The sequence below is a fragment of the Drosophila santomea genome, chromosome 2R (assembly GCF_016746245.2).
Source record: "Drosophila santomea strain STO CAGO 1482 chromosome 2R, Prin_Dsan_1.1, whole genome shotgun sequence".
NCBI classification, from domain to species: Eukaryota; Metazoa; Arthropoda; class Insecta; order Diptera; family Drosophilidae; genus Drosophila; species Drosophila santomea.
The window spans coordinates 3,665,908-3,686,071 of NC_053017.2; the positions used below are offsets into that span (position 1 = coordinate 3,665,908).

Here is a 20,164-nt window from a genome sequence, read left to right on the forward strand (position 1 = left end):
AGCCACGTGAAACAGGTTTATGGCGCAAATGTTGCCTTAGGAATATATTATTGCCAATCAATATGGCAAATTAGAATATTATACATTTGAGAAATTTTGTTTGCAATGCAGTAATGTTAATTTTCGGTGGAAACAACAGCATCTGCTCATTGAATTAACATTGATATTGGTACTAACCCAATGATGGGAGTACTGAATTTTTGCCATTTTGCAGGCAATACAAATTCTTAAATTCTCCGCTTAATTGAACTAGCAGATGCGAAGCGAGTCCAGAGTTAAGTGATTCCAGATTAAAAATTATAGCACAACATTATGACAATACATTCCTTTTGCAAGCATTAAAAAGAAAAGGCGGCTATTAAACAATTTGCAATAGTCGAGCGGTTGGATTAATGGGCTGGTCGCTGGGCCTTTATGGCCGTAAACCAATATTTGCATTGTTGAAAGTCTGCGACAACATTGACGAAGCTGCAGTGTGTTTGTTGATTATTGAATCATAATTAAAATTGTTTAATTTAAAATTAATTTTATAAGCAAGCAGGGGCGTTCCAGCCGCTCCAGCCGCTCCAGCCGACCCATCATCCCAGGACCTGCCTGAAATTATACAAACATTTTTATTAAAATGACGACCGCCGCCGGAGACAAATATGCAAATTCTGCGGCAAAGTGGGTGTTTGTTTTATGGGCAGAGTTGGTGGCGGCTTTCTGGTATTTGTTTTTGATACTTTAATAAGCATTTCGGTGGCGTATCTTTGGGGCAGTTGAAAAGTACAAATTGCAAATTGCAAATTGCAATACAAATCCCACCAGCCTTTGCCGCCAGCGATAATTATGCGAATTTATTTCAAAAGGTATTAAATGCGCGATGACACAATTTTAATAGCTTTCCGCTTTACAGCGCCGCTGCAGCGGCTCAAACGTGGGCAAATAATAAAAAATGTTTGCTTTTAATTAAATTGCATTCGCCATTATTTATGAAAAAGTTAATTAATCTAACGTGGCGTGAAATCGAGGCTTACACAGCTCTCTTCTAAGCCAACTGCTCGTTAATTGCAGGCCGGCAAATTAATGGCCGGGTTAATCTGCATTAAGCCGCTACACTACAATCCAGTCACTGGATTCCTTTTCATTTTTCCCCTGCGATCGCACTGAATGAGTTGCGAGTTGCTCGAATTAACGCTGAAAACGATATCCATATAAATCAATTGGCTTTCATAATTAAATGCTCTTCTCTGCGGTTTAAAAAAAAGTTTATTAAATTGGTAAATGTTTCGCGGGAATGCACACATTATATTGCGCTGATTTGAGATTATCTTGGCCCATTTGTTCAACATCCTATAATTTGTACAGATTATGATGAATGTATATTGTATTTATTGCATAAAATGCATCATAAAACCGACTCATTTCATTGTCATCTGTTTTGAAATGAGGCAGTTCAAAACAATGAACATTGCTCAGAGATTAGCCAGTTCAAATTTGTTATCTCTTAATAGAGAATTAAAGTTTAGAAATTTTAGCTCTTCTTGAGAACTAACAAGTAGTTTTATGTTATCTCAAAAGTCTGCAATATCTTATCCCTTTCCGCCTTCTATCGCCGAATTGCGCTGGTCAGTTTTTCTAGAATCGCTATCTCCTTGATATGCGAAACGGCATGCGTAAACTTATTTTTAGCTCTTTATTGGCAACCAACTTCCCCCTCCTTCAGTTCGTAATCATCCGTTGGAGTTTCTGGGACTTGTCATTTATTCCGTTTGTATCTTAACCCTCTACTTGGCTCGTGTGATTCGCATGGTTTATTGTTGCTGCGCCTATTTGCATGCTCGGCAATTTGAAATTGTCAAAGACGTGCAAACAGAGACGGATAAAAGTTGGCTGAAAGAAGTTTTTCATCTCGGAAACTTGTGCCGCTGACTGTTTGCTCGACGCAATGAACTGCAGCTAAGTGGATGGCAAGTGTTTATATTTGCCAGAAATTAAATTAATTTCGGCCCTAAGGCGAGGGGTGGTGGCTCGGATGACAAAGCAGTTAATGAATGAATGCCCTGCCATGTTCATTTGTTTTGGCCATTAACGGGGGCCCGAAAGAAATCAGGCAAAGTATGTGCTTTAAGCCCAAAGCTAAGCCGGGAAAGTTTTCCTCTCCCACCAAGAGAAAATTATCTGGAGTGAGTTCTTCTGGCGACATGCAATGAATATCAACAGATTTTTATGAGCCACACATGTTAACTCTCGCTTTGTCTCTTTCTGCTCCCCGCTAGACATCTCTTTCACGTTTTCCTTATGGATTTTTCCCAGTTTTTCCACCCTCTGCTGAAGAAGTAGCGAATCCCCCAACTGCCCATGACAAAGATAATGATTAGTGTGATGTGCATAATAATCATTCTCATATTCCACGATTAGTTTCCAATTCATATGCGTCTGCCTTGTCTCCTTATACCCTCTTCTCTTTCTTCCCCATTCTTTCTCTCACTTACGCACACATCGCCATCTCTTTCAGCTTCTTGGCCAATTTTCCACCTTTATTCCGCCTGGTATACAGGAAAAAACCATTAAATGATCTCCGCTTTATTTGGGTAATAATTTTGTCTGATTTCAGTACTTTTTTTTTATTAAGTAATGAAAGTTATTGGCTAATAAATTTAAGTCTTCGTTAGATTACTAAATCATTAACAGTTAATGCAGTTAGTGTCTGTTGACATTTTTAGGATGGTTAAGTAATTATTTTCGAGTTTTGCCTATTCAAAGGTGTGCCAGATAATATTGTAAACATCTATTTATATTATAATTAAATGATCCATCCGAATTTGTATATGGTATATTAAATATACCTTAAATGTCTTTGCCTGTTTTTTTTTTTTGGGAAACTGTATATACATATCTGTTATTTCACTATGTTATTCTTTGCCACAATGCTACATATGTTCAGCTTTGCTGGTGTCCACTGTACCTCGTTCGAGCCTTTTGTTGCTATTTTATTTTTTTCGGGGGGTAACAGGCAACAGAAATATTACCACGTAAATTATTAATCAGCCGAATGGGCCCCCTCCCCTCCCCGTTCAGCCAAAAACCCTGCGTAGCATAAGTTTCCGTCGATTTGTCTGTTACTTAACATGCATAAAATGTTTCCATGAATACATCAAAATATTTTCGCTTTGGCAGCAGCGGCGGCCAGAAGCGTAGCATTAACCATAGCCCCAACCTGCTGCTTTCGGTTGCTTTTGGCCATTGGCTTAAGCTGGAAAGTGTCGTCTTCTGTCTTGTGTCTTCTGTCTGCTTGGCGATTCCGACTGCGAGCGCATATTGTGCCTGTTTTTTGAGCAATTTGCTTTGTGATTTTATGCACTTTATGATTTCCTTAATGGCACAGTTGGTCGAAGACGGTCGCCAGTTGCCCGTTGCCAGTTGCCAGTTGCCCATTGCCAGTCGCCAGTTTACCAGTTGAGTAGGTGGCTTCCAGCAGTCTGTATCTGTGAGATACGTACTTAAAGTGCTGTTATTGATGGCTAATATGGACAAGCGCCTCGTTGGAGTCGCAAATTGGTAGATGATGTATAAGCAGAGTTGGCTTTTTATTTTCACAGGATCCAGTTGTCTGTGTTCCATCTGCCAACTTTTTATTTCTGTGTTATAGCATTTTATTTGATTTTTAACTTATTAATAGAATAGAATTACGTCTATAATAGTACATAAGGCAGGAAATGGGCTTATACCATGATGTTAATTGACTTACGAACTGAAAATTCAAAACTAATCCATCTAAAATACAGAAATGTGAAACTAATTTTCAACCGACACTTAGTTCCTGATCAGTACTAGTGGCTACTCCCCATTCCGAGCCTATGTGTCCCCCGACTGCACTTAATCTGCAAGTCGGCCAGCGTAATTGTTTCCCCCGAAACTCCAGAGAGTGCTCAAACTGCAGTGGCCCAAAGGTGGGCAGCCACAGAAACGGACACAGCCACAGGCACACCTGTAATTAAGGCCAGGTGGACTTGCGAGCCCTACAAGTGCGAGGGGTGCGTCGTGGACAACGGCAAACATACATGGACCGACAAACATAAATTTCCATTACAATTGCACAAACGTCACATTAGACGCTATCAAGGCGCAATTTGCAGCGTCTACTAAATCAATAAGCCAAACTTGGCAACCTAACGGATACGCACATTAGCATGCACATGTGTATTTGGCCAAGAGCACTTTGCATGCAAGCCTCCCGGCAAACATAATAAATTGTAACGCGCTTTACATTAACATTTACATAATCGCAATTAATCGACAACATTTCGGTCTGTATGCACAGCAGATCCCGCTCGAATCCGAATCCCGTCGCCAGTTTATGCTCCAATCAATATTAATAACGATTGCACTGGACCTCCCATTCCCCCCCTCCCACATTTCCGACCCCGCAGCCCACCGATAATAGACAATATGCCGCTCCCAACTTGGCCCGAACTTTGGCCAGAGCTTTTGGTGGCATAAACTGTGCCATTTACGGATTTGTGTGACTTCCGCCTGCCGTCGGCCGTTGGAAACCCTAGAGCCGAGAGCCGAGCACTGAGCACTGAGCACTGAACACGGGACACTGGACACTGGGGATGGGTTTGGGGCCGGGTCTGGGAACCGGGGAAATGGGCACTTCGAATCCGAGCCGAGAACTTAGAAGGCAGCCAAACGAAGGGCAAGATGTCAAATTGTCAACGCACCTTTGCCGCCTCATAATCTCGATGGGGGGACATCCATGCACATGTGCTTAGCTACAGTCAATATTCCCATAAGCGAACCTAACTTAACAAGTTCCATTTTCCATGACATCGTATATGTATCCAAATAAAACATATCCCATTTAAAATTACAATTCTATACAAATATTGCAGAATTGAAAAAAATAGCCTTGACGCACGTCAGTTCTTAGCTTCTATAAAAGCAGCTGCAACTTTTCAACTCACAGAAATTCAGCTTATTAAATCCCGACTGTTGTTCTGTGTTAGTAGGTGTGTGGTTCGGAGGGCTATTGTTGCTAGTTTATTTGCAATTATGCCAACTGCCAGCTGCCTGCGCATTACACGCTTGTCATAATTTTGCTGGCAGGCGTATACGCAATGTGATTGTCAATTATTGAAGCAATATGGGGACCATTGGAGCACCACAGGAAGTGCATAAATATTTGAGCAGGCCTTTTGGCCAGATTTGGCTAATTAGCCAAATGATCAAAATTGATTGTCATGGCCGGGATTAAATGTTAGATGGCTGTTAGCTGTTAGCTAACATAGCACCCAATATCGTAAATGTATAACAGTTGAAGCAAAGGAATTTTAATCCCAATAAATAGTGTAGTATTTTATTAAAAATATATATTATTTGGTTTGCTTTGTTTATTTAATACATAAATTATTTGATTTATTTTTAATAATCAACTTGCTAAACATGTACCTTAAATTTTCGGCTTAAGAGAGTTCTCATTTAAGAGTATCTCCGCTCTCTTAGCCGGCTTCGTTATTTCCTATTCGTTATTTTATTTTCACGACCACTGCTTCGTTAACAGTCTCTCGGCGCACGTCTAACAGAGTTTCGTCAAGTTTTAACGGTGGCTGCTTGCAATTACATTTATGTTGGCGCCAAAGCAAAGTTTTTAACAACTATAGTTTAATGTTTTGTACGTATTTGAATTATTGCTTAAATTAATAAAGATAATTTTTAAAAAATGATTTAATGCATATATTTCAAAATAATATTTTTAAAACTAAGACTAAACTATGAGTAATGTATGTTAGCAGAAAATGCTAATTCTTATGAAAACATTATTAAATTATATTCTTGCGCAAAATTCAACTTGATAAATGCTTTTGTACAGACAAAGTGCAATGTTATTTGTTATCTTTTACACGTGTACTGTAATTAAAAAACCTTGATATGGCCTTATAAATTTTTTAAATTTTATAAAGTGGTTTACTCCAATACTAGGTTTTAACAAGCTGCTTGTGCGGTATTCACTATATGATTTAATAATTAATGATTTTAAGTATACATACATATATGTACATATGTACATATGTATGCAAGTTTGGTAAATGGTTTTACGACTATTATTAATTAACAATTGTTTGCTGAAATGGCAGCAGAGACCTGCTAATAAGACTAGCTGCCACAAAAGTCTTCTTAAATCGCCACCGATTGCAGTTCTTATCTCTCAATCCGTCAGATGCACTTAACATAAGCTTAACATTTCGTGCAGCCGAAACATAACACTGCGGTTAACATAACTCGGCGACTTGGGGCTCTAACATAGTTCGCTTTACAGACGCGTAACAGTCAAATTTCAGAAGTCGAAGCGGAAAGACGCGTTTTTCTCACGTCCTCTTTTCTGCCGGTTATTCGGAAAATCGCAGTCGCAGTCGCCAACGCAGTTATCGGATGAATCTATGTAATCGCACAGATAATTATTTTGGCCAAAAATAACAACAACAAAAAACGCCGATCTGAAAGATACGAGTACGAAACCCAACGGATTGCCAATTTGTTTATATGCCATGGTTGCGTTCGTGTGTGCGCGAGTATCTGTGTGAGCAGCGCATGTAAACAAAAAAAAAAAGAAAGAAAAAAAAGAAGAAATAAAAATAAACGAGCAGTGTATCTTCTTCGGCTCTGATAAGCTGACAAGTTTGATAAAACACCAACCGATGGTTGTTGTTAACAGCTAGGAAAACACAAGTGCTACTGCATAAGAAAAGCCCCCCCTCCCTCCGCCCCCACACCATCTAAATTACGAATCCAAACAAAAAGCGCCGGCTAGCGGAACAAGTGAAATTCAAGATACAATTGTAAATACAGCGGAATTATTGGAAAAGCGAATTAAAGCCGTGAAAAATTCGCTGAAACAACAACAACTAGAATAACAACAACACCAACAGCAGCAGTAAGCAATCATTGTGTGAAGAGTATACGACTAAGTTCTTATCGGTGTGCGATCGTTGTTGCTAATATTATTATTTTATGTGCTGGTTCGTTGAGTTGTTGTTATTGCCTTAGCCGGCGTCGCGTCGGTGTTAGTGTGTCGGTGTGTTTGTGTGCAAACGAGTTTGCAAATACAACAAAAAGGAAGGAAAAAATCATTGCAGTTACGGTGGCAAGTGTTGCAGATATACCAGCGGCAGCAACAGCAGCAGCAGCAACAACGAGTTAGCCAGGTACGATGGCTGGGTAGGAAAATGAGAGAAAATAAAGAAAAATGTAGGAAAATCGCGAGCCAAATAAAAGCAAAGACCGAAATTGAAAGCTCATTAACTGGCGAGTGCGAAGTGCGGCTTTGATTCACCGCTATCCTGTAGGCAAGTGTAAATTTTAGCACGTCCGCTGTGAATTGTGAATCACTGGACAGACCCCCACTCCCCACCACCCCACCAACCACCCCCTTCCCCCCTCAGAATGCACAATTACTCACGGTAATAAAGGCTGGCGAACGAAACACAGAGAAAAAAATCAAATTTCATCGGGTTATTTAATGTTAGAATAGTAATACATTTCAAAAATACAAAACGCAGTGTTTGCTTGCTCTAGAGCGAAATAATTGTTCTTGAAAGTTGTGTTTTTAACATTATAACACATAAAAATATTATAGAGATCGGTTAAAAATGAATAATTTAAAAAAATAGTAGATTGTATTTTAAAAAGTTTATCATACCTCTTAAGAAACAAGAGCATTCACAGTATAAAATATTTGTCACTGAGTCAGTAAGTTTCGTGTTAAAAAAGCTTTCTGCACTTGAATAAATTAAATTCATTTCAAATAACTTTTAATAATAGTTAAGCTGATGATTCACTTGAAAGTTTAAAGTAAGCGTAGTACCGAAATACAGCAATAGATAGCTCCAAAATAGCATGTTATGTTATATGAACGTTTATCGTGTTTGGCTTCCAATTGGCGAACCCCCAAAACAATCTAAGAGTATGAGTATGGTCGGAGGACAAAAACGCCAGTGATAAAGAGTTATATGATATTTTTCCACTGAACAACCCACACTCATCGCTCGACTACGGCCAAAATCGAGTCGTCTAATCGGTTCCGTTCCAGATTCTCGTACTGTGACTTTTGTTACAGCGAATACTTTTAGCTGGCGATACATTTGCATCGATCGGATCACGTATTCTGCATCTGATTCATGCAGTGTCTGGATAGAATTCGATTTGAAATGCGGTTGACTCGCCGGCGCCGCCATCCATAATCGTATAAATATGAATAGCTATATGGCAATCTATATATGGCAATATACATACATATATGTAGCAGTATATACTCGTATTTGCTGGCGGATCGAACAGCCAATGCATTTGTTGTGCGATTAATTCGAATCGCTTTCAGCTCGGCTTGCACCGGTCTCCCCTTACACTTTCCGCCGAATGTCAACAGAAATGAAGGGGCACAGGTTGTCATATACACGTAGTGGCTGGTTCTTGGTACACTAAATATTTACTGATAGCTTCGCTTTGTAATCCAATTACTCGGTGCTGAGTGTTCCTCCAGATTGGCGCTAATGAAATGGGGGAGTGTGGTTATTACCCGCTAATGGTTTTCAAAATCACTCTCGCCTGCACGAAGACCATCTTCTCGGAGGACTTAGTCGTATATTTATGGGATTCTGGGTCCAGACCCAGACCCAATTAAAGGGGATGCCACATGTGTCGGGAGGCCGAAAATAAAGTGCCCCCGTCGAACTGTCGCCTTGATATATACGCGCCACGGTCTTTATTAATATTTATTTTGCTGAACGAAAATAAAATAGAGAACATAAATAACGCTTTGTTTATAAACACACAAGCAGTTTGGCAACTAAAAATAAATGACGCGAACGGCCGAACCGAAATAAAAAAGGGAATTTCTTCATTCATTGTCTTATCTGCCCTCCAGCAGTTTTCCATCTAAGTCGCCATCTCCATTTCCATCTCCATCTCCATTTCCATTTCCATCCGGCTCGGACTTGGATTGCCTCTTGTTCTGCTGGTCATTTTGTGTGAGATGGAAAATGGCAAGGAAATCTCTTGACAGCATTTCCGAACTTCCTTTGCGGTGGCATAACGTGCATATCCCTGCCAACAGGTACAAATCCAAAAGCAACATTTTTGCCCTAATATGAATTAATTGCCGGCAACCGCAAAGAAGCCGCAGCAAAATGCCGAACTCCAACCCTAAAACCTCCTCAACCTCCTTAAATATTCCCCCGAAACTGTGGCCTCTGCAGATAGAAAAACGTGAGATTTCCCATCTGGAAACTTGTTCTAAAAATACTCGCTTTAAATAAATACTCGAATCATCTGAAATAAATCTAAATGTGTATGAAATTCCAGCACTGGCTGTATATTAAAAACTTGATGACTTATACGTTGATAAGGGCGAATTATTGTTTTGCACAGCATTTTTAGTTACTTGAATTTATAGTAAATAAATAAATCAACAGCTCTGAGAACTTGTTTTAAAAGTCCTTTTTTCCATGTGTAATATGATAAAGGAGCTCGAATTTGCTTATGGAAGTTGTGTTGCCTGTGTTCTCAATGTTTTCAATGTTTTCAATGTTTTCAATGTCAATCCGCGTGCAACCGCAACAGCAGAAAATGAAATGGGATTTTCTAATTGAGAATGCGTGTGCCTGCCATTCCTATTCCTGTTCCCATTTTCCTATTTCCTAAAGGAAAATTCCCACTCGAATTGGAATGTAAACAAAATGCGATATAAAAATAGACAAGCCATGAAAACTTCCCCTTTCATTCCGCCTGCTTTTGCTCTGCAGCAATTCACGTGTGAAATGAACAAAGTGTTGATTTGCTTCTGGCCTGTGTGCTATGCTATATGCCACATAACTAAGAGTATACTCGTTTCGTATCGTATGTGGGTGACTGAACGCTGGAGCTGGAGAATGGGGATTGGGGGATGGGAAATGGGGGTTGGGGATGGGGGATGGGGGATAATACGAGCAGGAAATCATACAATGTGAGAAGAGCTTGTCCCCTTTGCGTAGGAGCAGGCAAATCAAGTTCGGGGAATGAAGTTCATTTCATTTGGGTTCGTCTTGCTGTTGCCATGTCATTGTGCACGGCGAGAAAATGTTTGAAAACTCACAGAATGCATATTAGGCACAGAAATGCAGATCTTTAGTGTGATGAAAATTGTTATTAATAAGTGATTAGAACTCACTCACAAACATTATTCACCTACATCCTTTTGCATTTGTTAAACCTATAGTACTGATAGTAATCTAGTAAAATAGAGATAAGTGCCTGTGCAGTTTTTCTCTCTGTGTGCCGGTCCCCAAGCCGAAGAAATGGAAGATGAAAAGCAGCTACAAAGTCTCACAAATGCAGGCAAATACCCGTTGGACTGCTGATGACGTTTTCACTGTCTATTGTTGCTGCTTTTGCTGTTGCTGCTGCTGTCGACTGAGTGGATCCAAGTCCAAGTCGCAAGTCTGGCTGCCCGTTAAGGTCGTTGCGATGTGGTTCTGTTTCTGTTTCTGTTTCTGTTTCTGATGTGCAGCAACAACAATCAGCAGCAGAAGCAGCAGCAACAACATTGAGGGATCCCGCGCTTTCTTAGCGCTTAAAATTCCGTTTCGAAAATGGAAAACAAAACAAAAACAAACCGCTCGAGACTCCGCCGACTCCAAACTCACATCCAAATCAACTTGAGCGCTGAAGTGGCCACGCAGCAGCAGCAGCAGCAGCAGCAGCAGCAACAGCAACAGCAACATCGCAGCAGCAACATGATGGAGCGGCCGGGGGAAGAAAAAAATTAAAATTAAAACGCACGTAGGCAGAAGAAGACGAGGGAAGAATCGGGGAAGTTAACGTGGTTGTCTGCCCTCGTGGCGCGTTAAGTTGTTGATTGAAGGGTATTTGAGTAAAGTATCTTTACGTGTGTCTGCCATGGATGTTGCTGCTGCCTCTGCTGCGCTGCGACTGTTGTTGCTGCTGTTGTTGATGCACTCATAAATGCAGCTGAGAGATTCCTTGGGGGAGGCAAAGGTCTGCCTTGTGTGGGTTTTTGTTTTTCGGTGTCTGGTGTTTGGTGTCTGGTGGGCCGGGATTTTCGTATCGCAAACTTAATGAGCAGCTGTACGGAGCACGCTCCTTTATTTGATTTCACTTGAGCGATAGCGCCCCAAAACTGGGTTAGCAGTTAATTAGACCAAACGGCCATTCCGGCCAGACGCAAAACTCAAAGTTCAATACGAAAGGCGTATCGAGTTTCGTGTTTCTAGTGAAATACGAAAGGCGAAATGCGAACTGCGAAGCGGCCATCCAAACCAAGCCAAACCAAGTCAAACCAAACCAAAACGAACCCTTTGGACAGGGGCCAAAAGCACAAACAACCAGACTGGACCCAAAACTGTACCCCAGACATAACTTTTTGTTTCGATTCGCTTCCCCTATTCTATCTAATGTTCTTTTCTCCATTTTATACACATATAATACAAACTTGTAAAAATGTCTAGCGATAAAAATGTTCGATAATCAAAATGAAAACGACCGCCGAGGGATGGGAAGGGGGGGCGATTGGATGGCTAACAATAAAACAGGAAGAGTTCAGAGCGCAGGACAAGTGTGTGAAAGGTTCGGGATGAAAATGCCTTCGAATGCTGCTGGAAAATCAATAAGCCATGCTTATTGTCAAAGACCAGGGAGCCAGCCAACAAAGCGAACAGAACATACCAGACCAGAACCGAACCGAACCGAACAGAACTGAACTGAAATGATATGGCAGACACACAGAGACACATGGGGCAGAGTCAAGAACATAAAAATGCCATTGACTGTGGCCCATCGTCTGTGATTGTGGAAGGGAGCGAAGTACACTCGGAGAAATAGCCAAGATGTACCACTCAAGTGAGGAAGGACCACATTGTGATAAACAGACCATCAAGTTGCATATTTTTGCCATCAGGAAAGTAAGAATAGATGCATTGCTTATTGGCTTTATCTAACGCTTAGTTACATTGCATTCTGTGCTTAATCATTTATGCAACATAATAGATTAGAAGTTCTGCTTTTATGCATCTATTATGGTTTTTCCTGTGGCTCAAGAACACGGAAAAGCGCTGATTTTCCTCTGGTGTAGGTCTAAAAGAATAGATACAGCTGCAGTCTGCTTTTCCCGTCATCAGCGACATTCATCGACCTCCCACATAATTCTCCCACTGGCGGGCGGCTGAGTAATGAAAGTTGCTTTTACCAGGGCCAACAGAAATGCATTGCAAAGTTCTAATTTGGCCAGAAAAAGAGAGGGAAACCGCTGCCGAGTGCCGAATGCCGAATACCGAATACCAAATGCCGCATGCAGCAACAAAAACAAAACTGTACCAAAGAGAAAAAAACAAGTTGAAAAACATAATACAGGGGGAAAAAGAAAAAAGAAGTCCAAAACTGCACACGGACGGTCGGTCAACGAATTTGGGTTTTGGCTGTGGTGGTTCTTTTTCAGTTAACACGAAAACGTTGTGAAAGAGCCCGGCTCAAACAACAACAAGAAACAGGTAGTAAAAATCGACAACAGACCGGGTTTACACCGCCACATGCACGTACAAACACACTCACACACACACACACTCGCATAATTATTTGTATGTGTTTGTGGCAGGAGAAGCGAGGAGTGAGGGGGACAAGGCTTAGAAATTAAAGAAAAACACAGCCTGAGTTGCCAGTTGCGGCCGAAACCCGGGTCCGTAGCTCAAAACCGAGCCCCTGTTGACTATCATAATAATAAAATTCGAACCCAACACCGTCGCCTGCATGGCCATAGATATATGTACATAGATACACACACATACATACAAATATATATATACATACATATATGTATGTACATATATAGGTATGGGTGTGTGTTTCGAATCGGGGTTACTGACCCAAAACGGTGTTTTGATAGTGAAAAAGTGTTGAGCTTGGCTAAAACGATCCCAGAGCGATATGAAAATGTGAGCCAGCGGGATAGTCAGCCAGCAGCTAGCTGGGAAAATAAGCTTTGCCTAGTTCCAAAAACATATAAAACATAAAAACCATAAAAATAAAAGAGAATTATTAATTCTCGATCTCGATGAGTCGGCGAAAATGTATGGGAAAAGGCGGATTACGAAAATGGAGCGAATTGCCTAGAAAATAATTGGGGTTAAGCAACAACTATGGAAAACAGTGAAACAGTGTGATTAATGTTTATATTTGCACTTTTTTATTTGCAGAAACCAACACACGAGAGGCCACAAAAATATTGGAATCTGAAATCGGAAATCTGAATGAAAGTGCTGAAATGAAATAAATCTTAAGTGCATAAGAAACCAAAAAATTCCACTTTTAAATGACGAGCGTGTGCAAAGTGTAGATAATTACATATTAGCTGTATATTATTCATATATATATTCAATCGCGAGTGCTAAAATGCTGTCCATCGCAGCATCGGTCATCGTCGGGATGCAGCAATCTGTCTGAAATCAAATTAAGCCAATCAAAATATATCTGTCGCTCTAAGTAATCGTAATCAATCGTCGTAGCCAATCAAATCAAAATTGCATCAAAAGCAACCTCAAATTGTTGCCCCACCAACACTTCCTGAAACATTTAAAAACGGCCTCAAAACGGAGTCCCTAGAGTTTTTGCGGTGCGAGGAAGAGGATATCAAGATGGATATCCTTCCGAGTGGCAACATCTTCAGCGAGCTGGAGCGGATCTGCACCACCGGCTACTACTCGTCGCAGCCGTCGATCGAGGATCAATGGCAACAGGTGAGTTTCGATGAATACCCGCAGAAGTGAATAAATAACCCGAGTTAGGTTTGTCAACTACCCTGTGACTCCGAAATGAACACTGTCTTAAAGGTATTTGTCGGAATGGTGAGCATTTTATTTCAATGGTGTTGGCCAAAGTTTAGCTGAATAACAAATATTAAAGCATTGTGTCCTCTTCACTAGAAACGTTTTGATTCGTCTTCAGACTTTTCGATTTTGATTTTTCCAAAAATAAGTAGTTCGCCCTATTCGATTTCATAATTCCTTTCGGGCATTCCTATTGTGTTGGTGGCTTTTAAGTCTATAAACATAAATCAAATTTCTACCCTTTCCACTTTCCTCTATAATTTTCCCCCAGCTGACGTCACCCCCTTAGTTTGTTCGTTATTTATTTAGCATTTAGCCATTTATCATAGACTCAACTTCTTAGGCCAGTCGCTGGTATTTTATCGAAGCATTAACCGACTTTAGGCGCACTTCCTTGAAAGCCATTGCGTAACACATATGTACATACATACATAAATATACATATATGCGACAGGGAACTTAATGAACCCATGGAAAAAGATCACCCGTGATCTTTTGTTTGTTTCGCTGCCCAATAAAAAGTGAATGAAAAGAAGAAACCGTTTCAAGGTCCCACACTCTCTTGAATTTACCTGCACGAGCGTGGGCTAAAATTAAATTGCTAAAAATTATAAACTCTTGATAAGCGAAACTGTGTGTATGCCATAAGATTTATATACATACCCTATACATGTATGCACATACAGTGGCGTGCAAGTATGAGTACATGTTTGCAACTTTTGACTGTTGGCCTAAATAAAAGAAGGTATTAGTTAAGCAAATGAACCCAAATTTTTACTGTTTATTCTTTGATTATTTATTTACAAATTCTTAAAAAAAAAATATCAACAATGTAATTCTCTTCGTTAGGAAAAAATAAAATTTAAATTAACTCGCATGTACTCAATTATGCTCAATTTGAACTTTTCAACAAAAGTTGGACAGCTGATTCAACTAAAAGTTTAATTTTAGAATTTACCGTTTGTTTTTAAGAAAGTTTAATATCAAAGTATAAATATAAAAGCTTTCAACCAAAAAGGTACGAATCTCCACGTGTTTTTGCTCTTAACTAGTATTAAAACGTAAAATATGAAGAAATTGCCAATAAATGTTGAAGATTCAGTGATAAACCTTACTGAAAATGGATTTTCGACGCGAATAATAGCTGGGAAGTTAAATATAAGCCAGTCAGCAGTCATTCGTGTTCAAAAAAGGCGAAACGCGGTACCCAAAATTCAAAGAAGTGGTCCACGTCGATTGTTGACCGATGCAGATGCGCGGCTTATGATGCAAAATATTAAAAAGGATAAGAATTGTAGACCCAAGGATGCTTCTGTAGCTATAGGCAAGCCTGTCAGCCAGTGGACAGCGTGTCGAGCACTTAAGCGTATTGGATACGTTTCCGAATTAAAAAAAAAGAAACCCGCCTTGTCCGATAAAAATATAAAAGCACGGCTAAAATTTGCGAAGGCACATAAAAATTGGGAAGTGGACGACTGGAAAAAGTTATATGGTCTGATGAATCAAAATTCAATCGATACCAGTCGGACGGAAAACAATATTGTTGGAAAAAGCCTGGAGAGTCGCTGCAAAGACGGCACGTACAGGAAACAGTAAAACACGGAGGAGGAAATGTCATGGTCTGGAGCTGTTTTACCTGGTGGAGCATTGGACCAATAAAGAAAATAGAAGGAATTATGAAAAAAGAGGACTATTTAGATATTCTGCAGACCCATCTTTGCGATTTTGTTGACAAATGCGTTTATGATGAGAGTGATATCACATTCCAGCAAGATGGAGATCCGAAACACACGTCCAAAATCGTGAAGGAATGGATCGGAAATCAAGACTTTAAGTTAATGGAGTGGCCAGCTCAGAGTCCTGATCTCAATCCAATCGAAAATTTGTGGTCGATTGTGAAAAGACGATTGGGACTCTACGAATCGGTTGCAGCAAACCAACACGAGTTGTGGCAACGAATCCAGCAAGAATGGAAAGCTATTCCAAAAGAAATTATTCAAAATCTGGTGGAAAGTATGCCAAAGCGAATAAATAGCGTCATTAGAAATAAGGGTCTTTGGACAAAGTACTAAAAGATAAGCTTTTGTTTAAAAATTCAAATTGAGCATAATTGAGTACATGCGAGTTAATTTAAATTTTATTTTTTCCTAACGAAGAGAATTACATTGTTGTTATTTTTTTTTAAGAATTTGTAAATAAATAATCAAAGAATCAATAGTAAAAATTTGGGTTCATTTGCTTAACTAATACCTTCTTTTATTTAGGCCAACAGTCAAAAGTAGCAAACATGTACTCATACTTGCACGCCACTGTACAAACATTTATGGGCTATACTACTATACATATATGTGTGCAAAAAGCGAACAAGAGGAAGAGCCAAGTAAATAGATGCCGGCCCATAAATAAGTAAAATTCGCGAGCAGTCGGCGACCAGAGGCGGTTATCATCTGAGGGCATGCATAATATATATACTAAATACATAGCTCTCATACTTGTACTTTTTGCGAATTTTTTCGCACACTTAATATGCATATGTGTGTGTGTGTGTGGGTGTTTGTGTGCTTTTTCGCTTTCTGTTTGGCTTGTATTTTATTTATTATTTTCTTTTGGCTTTTTTGGTTTTCTTGGTCGCTCTGATAAAACGAATCGAAGCCGCCGCCAGCTGATTGCAGACAGCTTTGTTGGCCGTTGTTTTGCTCGTATTATTGTTAAGAAATGCCGTTGGCGTTTTCTCGTTGGGCTGGTGTTATCAAAAACCTGACGCATAAGAAGATTGTGTTTCGGATTCGGTTTCGTATTCGGTGTCGCTTTCAGTTGCTCCGGCTTCGTACTTCTTCTTATATTATTTTGTATTTTGTATTTTGTGTTTCATTTTGCATTTTTTGTTTGCCCATCAAACGCAAAGTCGTAATTCACTCGGCGAGGGAAATCTGCGATAAGACGGAGGGTTCTTCGCCAGAGGCTGCTCCTTCAACCTCCCACTTTGTGGCTCGTATCTTGTATCTTGTAGCTTGTATCTCATTCGAATCCATGCCCACTCGGCTACCGCTTGATGCTCGCACCAATTTGAAGATACTTTTCACACCTCCAGTTTATTTGTTTAGTGTACACACACAACAACGTTGGCTGTTTGATTTATTTTATTCATTTGCTGCATGCCTCAATTGAAACCTCAACTAGTGCCAGCCAGAAATTCGCGGAATGTGCCAAAAAATAGATTTGCCAAATCAAAGTATTCAAATGCCCCAAGTATGCCCCCCCATTCGAATGCTAAACTAAAATTAGCGATTCGCTTCGATTTCCAGCTGGCCTTCAACTTTAAATGCTTGCTGCCGAAATATCTTGAGTCAAATTTGGTTTGAGTATTATTACCGCACGGGGCCAAATAAAGAAATAAAGAAATAAAGAAATAAAGAAACCATACTAATCTTATCGTCTGCTGAATTCAGAGCTCTGTTCTACACGAATTTCTCTGTATTTAAATTCCTTTCGGCCAGGCACACGGCAATTAAGCCAAAGTTCCGCCTCTCAGTCTGAGTTCTGAATTCTGCGTCTGAATTGGAAGTCGCAGTTGAAGACGCATTGCACTCGTTCCATTTCCATTTGCACAACTTAAAAACTTTTAATTGAACTCGAGTACACATTTTTGCATAACTTTTCGTATTTTGTATTGCCGACACTCGTCGGGGGTTGACGTTTTTTGGTTTTTGCCCGCTCGCTGAATTCGAGTGCTTCGAATACCCTAAAATGGAATCATACTTATGCTATGAGTTATTCAAAAGTTAGTCGCTACTTGAAACTGAACTAGTTTCGTGAGTTCAAAGTCCTAAAATTGTACTATGAATCAGATTGCATTTATTTTGTTTTCCTCATTTTTGTTTAATTTTGTTTTATGTAAAGCCATTTGAAGTGATTAATGCCTTTAAATTTAAAATCGTGTAATTGATTATACGATATGTTGATTTAAATCTGCACTGTTATGGTTTCTTGTATGACACTCATACCTTCATCGGTACATATTCAAATAAATTATGCTATTATCAATTCTATAAGTATCAAATTATGATGTGATGCATTCATTTTCAGTAAGAGCATTTCGGAATCAGATTGCAGCGTGCCAGAGTCATTTAGGCGTTTTATTTCTTCGGTTAAATTTGATTCGGGGTTAAAAACTTTGAATTGCAGCATTTAATATAAGTTTCGGCAGGTGGAAGGGGGTGGTGAGGGAAAGGAGACGCAATCCGAATTGAAACTTTCTCTACCCCGACCTTTCGCCCGGGTGCACCCCCTCATTGTATCTGTATCTGCATTCGTATCTGTATCTGTATCTGTATCTGTATTTCTGTAGCTGAATCCGTAGCTGTTTTGGTGCCTTTTGTAATTAGAACTTGCGGATGTTTTGTTTATTTCCGTTGACTTCCGCCAGCTTCCGATGCGGCGGCTGCGTTTTGCTGTTGCTTATTGTTTTATTGTAATTGTTTTCGAGAGGGGACTGTTTTGCTATGTTATGTTATGTTATGGTTATGATGCGTAATTCGGTTTGCCAGTCATTCAGTCATTCAGTCACTCAGTCAGTCGGTCGAACACTTGTGTCTTCTCGTTTGAACAGCTGCTGGATCCCAATTGCTCCGCTGATGGCAGTGGCAAAAGCAAACAACACCAATCCGCATCTGCATATGTATTATTTATGAATTTACATACGCATCTGGGAGCTGTATCCCAGTACTTGTATCTATATCTGTATCTGTATCTGTATATGTGTCTGTATCTATTTCTTGAGCTGTGCGGGCATGTTTATCTAAGCTGGGAAATTATGCTGCACACTCAAAACAATTTGAAAGCGCAGAGAAAGCAGAAATATGCGAACAAAAACAAATACAAAATACAATCAAGGGTATGGTATTTGGTTTTTACTCTTAATTTATTTCATATGCTGCAGATTGATTTCGATTTGCTCGGCATGTTATTCTTTCATTTCTGTATAAACAGCAGAGCCAAATCCCGAATTCAATGGATATTCCTTTTGTTTCCATGCGTGTGAAAACGGGTGAGAATGTGAGAATGTGAGAATGTGGGGGAAGTGCCATTCAGCCAGCGGTGCCAATCTATTTGCGATTAATTTCATTTCATTTATAGAATTTGGCGATTTGCATGTTGTTATAGAATATTGGTTTTAATTCAAGCGTCTAAGCGGATTCGATTGGATTTTCGCTTAGTTATCAGTGTCCATTGATGTGGCTTTATCGCCAACGCCACATTTGCCGCATTTTGAAGCGATTACCCAACTGCGGTTGCCATTTAATGCGTTTCAAATATTTCGAATCAAGCCGCTTTGTACCTTCGTACAGTATGTATGTAGTATGTATGTATGTATGTGTGTGTAACGTAAAAAAGTTGCATTTGTTTATTACATTATTTCAGTGCCAATTGTTTTTCCCGGCCAAAAACGCCGCACAAGTGCCGAAATCAGCGACGACAACCACCTTGCCGCCCCAGCGGACAATATGCAATCAGCAGTTAACATTTAGCACACGCAAAAACGTAACAAAACCCAAAATGGCACGTACACACACGCAAAAAAGTGTGGCAAAAATGAGGGAATGGCAAAAAATAAAAGAAATGCCCCCGAAAACAATGCTGCCATTGGGAAATTCATGAAGACAGATGCACACACCCACATTGACTTACACCTAATAAGCCAAAGGCAACGCGACGCACTCACACACGCACACTTCATTCAGTACACTGCGAGAAGCGCTATAGGAGTTCGCGGAAACAGCCCTTACAAATGAGCTATTGTCAATCAACTAATTAACTAGTTGCGTAAGGATTTCGTTTAGGTACAAACTAAGTGATGTGCTAAGCATTTGTGGCGACCTACGAGCATTTTCGTTCAGTGCATGGCCAAATCTTAGTCTAGCCGGGATGAGAAAAACAGTTATTTTAGCAGAGCCAGCAAAAAAAGAGTCGGAAGAACCCAGTGAAGGAAGCGAAGGCAGCGAAGGCAGCGAAGGAAGTGGAAGATTTGGGCGATGGAGACGAAGATGCGACGAGGGGGATGGGGAAATCCGAAATACGTGCAATTGCTGAAAATATGCTCGACGTGAGGGGCAAGGCGAACGTGCGGGCCAGGCGTCCGTGAGCCTTAAATACTTGCCACCATGCGGCACTCCCCCTGAAAACCCCTACCCCCTACCACACCCCTCGGCAACACATCCCAAAATCCGACTAAGCAGCAGCTACCACGTTTGCTACTCCTATTACCCTCAATCATTTATCATCTGGGCTGCAATTAATCATCAAATGCG

At 40.1% G+C, this 20,164-nt stretch overlaps 1 protein-coding gene across 2 annotated transcripts in view; it reads left to right on the plus strand.

Moving 5' to 3' along the window:
* The first annotated feature begins 6,334 nt into the window (after window positions 1–6,334).
* The window catches only part of LOC120445909 (Krueppel-like factor luna), a 115,534-nt gene continuing 101,704 nt past the window's right edge, over window positions 6,335–20,164 (plus strand). Inside the window, exons 1-2 of one of the 2 annotated variants that reach the window (XM_039626565.2) lie at window positions 6,335–7,190; window positions 13,227–13,766. In XM_039626565.2, the coding sequence (XP_039482499.2) occupies window positions 13,665–13,766 (102 nt within the window). In that variant the 5' untranslated portion in view covers window positions 6,335–7,190; window positions 13,227–13,664. Of the gene's footprint in view, window positions 7,191–11,497; window positions 11,940–13,226; window positions 13,767–20,164 lie in introns of those variants that run through there. The other variant, XM_039626566.2, reaches the window with a different exon arrangement.